The sequence below is a fragment of the Bison bison genome, unplaced genomic scaffold, assembly GCF_000754665.1.
Source record: "Bison bison bison isolate TAMUID 2011002044 unplaced genomic scaffold, Bison_UMD1.0 scf7180017864317, whole genome shotgun sequence".
Taxonomy (NCBI): Eukaryota; Metazoa; Chordata; class Mammalia; order Artiodactyla; family Bovidae; genus Bison; species Bison bison.
Window position 1 is genome coordinate 5331772 of NW_011494889.1, and position 3376 is coordinate 5335147.

At 38.7% G+C, this 3376-nt stretch overlaps 1 protein-coding gene across 5 annotated transcripts in view; it reads left to right on the plus strand.

Annotated features, from left to right (window-relative positions):
• The window catches only part of AHCTF1 (AT hook containing transcription factor 1), a 94818-nt gene that overhangs the window by 15607 nt on the left and 75835 nt on the right, over positions 1 to 3376 (plus strand). For all 5 annotated transcript variants that reach the window (XM_010852888.1, XM_010852885.1, XM_010852889.1 and 2 more), the window contains exon 2: positions 1606 to 1733. In XM_010852888.1, the coding sequence (XP_010851190.1) occupies positions 1613 to 1733 (121 nt within the window). In that variant the 5' untranslated portion in view covers positions 1606 to 1612. The remainder of the gene's footprint in view (positions 1 to 1605; positions 1734 to 3376) is intronic.

Consider the following 3376-nt stretch of genomic DNA (forward strand, 5'->3'; position numbering starts at 1 on the left):
TATTCCTCTCCATTCCAGTCCCCTTTCTTTCCTCTCACTTTGTGTTTATGATATCTTTTGTTTTATTCAGTTTTGCTACATGAGTTTGTATTCTTAGGCAATATTTTGTTTAGTTTTGCAGTCTTTTAAACTTTATGTAGGGCTTCCCTAATAGCTCAGTTGTAAGTGTAATTCTGCATGTGTTTCCTCTACTTTTAATATATGTTGATGTTGGTCCATATTGTTGCTTTGTAGCTGCTACATTCTCACTGCTCCATTGAGGTTTTTCCCCCCTTGAGTTCTAAATTTTACTTATTTCATTTTTCATTCCAGCAATTCCTCCCCTGTTCCCCAAATTGTTTGACCAATTTTCATTGTAATTTTTAGTTTATTCCTCATTAGCAAGCTAAATCTTTGGTTTCTTTAAACCTATTAAACATACCTATTTTTTATTCTCTTATTTCAGTATCTGAATGAAGTCTTTGATAGGTTAATTCTGCTTGCTATTGATCATGATATCCTTGTTTTGTTATTTTGACTGTAAGTTCATTTTCTGTGAAACTTCATCTTTGAGAACTCTTGAGATTCCAGAAAATATTTGGTAGTTTCTGTGGGTTGCTTGGAGCATTACCAACCTGAGACTGCTTTATATGATATTTTTCACCAGAGTATTTTCTGGTACCATGCCTTGAATTCTGGCTACTAATTTGTATGAAGGGAATTTTTCTTTTTTGTGTGTAGAAACTTTCAGTTGTGGTCAAAATGAACTGCTCTCTCTCCTGCACAGAGAGTGTTTCTATCACTCACCTATATACTGATGATACAGCCCTATGGAGTTTAATGGGGTTGCAGGGAGGGGCGCGGGAGGCCCTTAGCTTCCATTGGCTTTGTTAGCCCTAAGGTTTTTTTTCTGTGGACCTCAGGATGCTCAAAACAAGATTAGGGTCACCAGGACTGTATTTAGTAGCTAATCATCAAGATCCAAGCCAGCTTATATATCTTGCAAAATTCCTACTGTTTCTACATTTGGACTTGCCAGTAATCATTCAAAAAGATACTTTTATAGTTCAGCCATCATTTTTTCTTGTTTACAGTGGGAAAGTCATTTAGGACTTTCTAGTCTTTTATATACTGGAAATGAAAGACAATTTTTTTTTTTTTTCCTATCCAGTTAAAGACATATACCACACTCAATTCCTGAGGTTACTGTGAGTTTGGCATTTTTCCTGGACTTTCTCCTCTTTTACTGTGGTGGTAACTTTTCTAAAACAATATCATTTTTTTCCTGTTTTGTGTGTGAAGTGCTTATTGAGAGTGAATGTAGCAATAGGACTAATTGCATTGAACCCAGTCTTCAAAGAACCTGTGTAGCATTCATGTATATCCTTAGGACATCTGGCTTAATGAATCTTTACTCTCCTCAGGCTGTTTGGGAAATACTTTCTTAGAGAATATCCCAGACTTGGAGCACATAATATGTGTTTCATAATCAGATTTTAGTTTCCGTTTATTTACTTTTGTATGGTATCATTTTCTTTTTCTTTTCTTTTCCTCCTTCTGGATAGAGATAATGAAATGTCTTATGGTACAAATATATAATAATTTTACTTTAAAAATTATTTGCAGTGGAAGTATGCGAGACCTAACGGCGCAGGTGACAAGTGGTCTTCTGCAGTTCCCAGAAGTGACTATCCAAGCCCTTGGAGAAGACGAAATAACATTAGAATCTGTGCTTCGTGGAAAGTTTGCTGCAGGTAAAATAATATTGCTGAAAATTTATTTATTTGATTTGTAAGATAAATAATAATAAACATATATTGTGATTCCTTTAATGTGGAAGAAAAAAAAGCAGAACCCGCTTAGAGTGGTCTTATATGTAAGTATATTACATCTACAACTACATATGTAATAATTTCTACCTACTTGAGCACATTTTCATTGAATATCCTGGGATATTATAGTTCATTTTTCTTTATTACAATAAGATCAGATCAGTCACTCAGTCGTGTCCGACTATTTGCGACCCCATGAATTGCAGCACTCCAGGCCTCCCTGTCCATCATCAACTCCTGGAGTTCCCTCAGACTCACGTCCATCAAATCAGTGATGCCATCCAGCCATCTCATCCTGTGTCGTCCCCTTCTCCTCCTGCCCCCAATCCCTCCCAGCATCAGAGTCTTTTCCAATGAGTCAACTCTTCACATGAGGTGGCCAAACTATTGGAGTTTCAGCTTTAGCATCATTCCTTCCAAAGAAATCCTAGGGCTGGTCTCCTTCAGAATGGACTGGTTGGATCTCCTTGCAGTCCAAGGGACTCTCAAGAGTCTTCTCCAACACCACAGTTCAAAGGCATCAATTCTTCGGCGCTCAGCCTTCCTCACAGTCCAACTCTCACATCCATACATGACCACTGGAAAAACCATAGCCTTGACTAGACGGACCTTTGTTGGCAAAGGAATGTCTCTGCTTTTGAATATGCTATCTAGGTTGGTCATAACTTTCCTTCCAAGGAGTAAGCGTCTTCTAATTTCATGGCTGCAGTCACCATCTGCAGTGATTTTGGAGCCCCCAGAAATAAAGTCTGACACTGTTTCCACCGTTTCCCCATCTATTTCCCAAGAAGTGATGGGACCAGATGCCATGATCTTAGTTTTCTGAATGTTGAGCTTTAAGCCAACTTTTTCACTCTCCACTTTCACTTTCATCAAGAGGCTTTTGAGTTCCTCTTCACTTTCTGCCATAAGGGTGGTGTCATCTGCATATCTGAGGTTACTGATATTTCTCCCGGCAATCTTGATTCCAGCTTGTGTTTCTTCCAGTCCAGCGTTTCTCATGATGTACTCTGCATATAAGTTAAATAAACAGGGTGATAATATACAGCCTTGACGTACTCCTTTTCCTATTTGGAACCAGTCTGTTGTTCCATGTCCAGTTCTAACTGTTGCTTCCTGACTTGCATACAAATTTCTCAAGAGGCAGATCAGGTGGTCTGGTATTCCCATCTCTTTCAGAATTTTCCACAGTTTATTGTGATCCACACAGTCAAAGGTTTTGGCATAGTCAATAAAGCAGAAATAGATGTTTTTCTGGAACTCTCTTGCTTTTTCCATGATCCAGCGGATGTTGGCAATTTGATCTCTGGTTCCTCTGCCTTTTCTAAAACCAGCTTGAACATCAGGAAGTTCACAGTTCACATATTGCTGAAGCCTGGCTTGGAGAATTTTGAGCATTACTTTACTAGCGTGTGAGATGAGTGCAATTGTGCGGTAGTTGGAGCATTCTTTGGCATTGCCTTTCTTTGGGATTGGAATGAAAACTGACCTTTTCCAGTCCTGTGGCCACTGTTGAGTTTTCCAAATTTGCTGGCATATTGAGTGCAGGACTTTCACAGCATCAT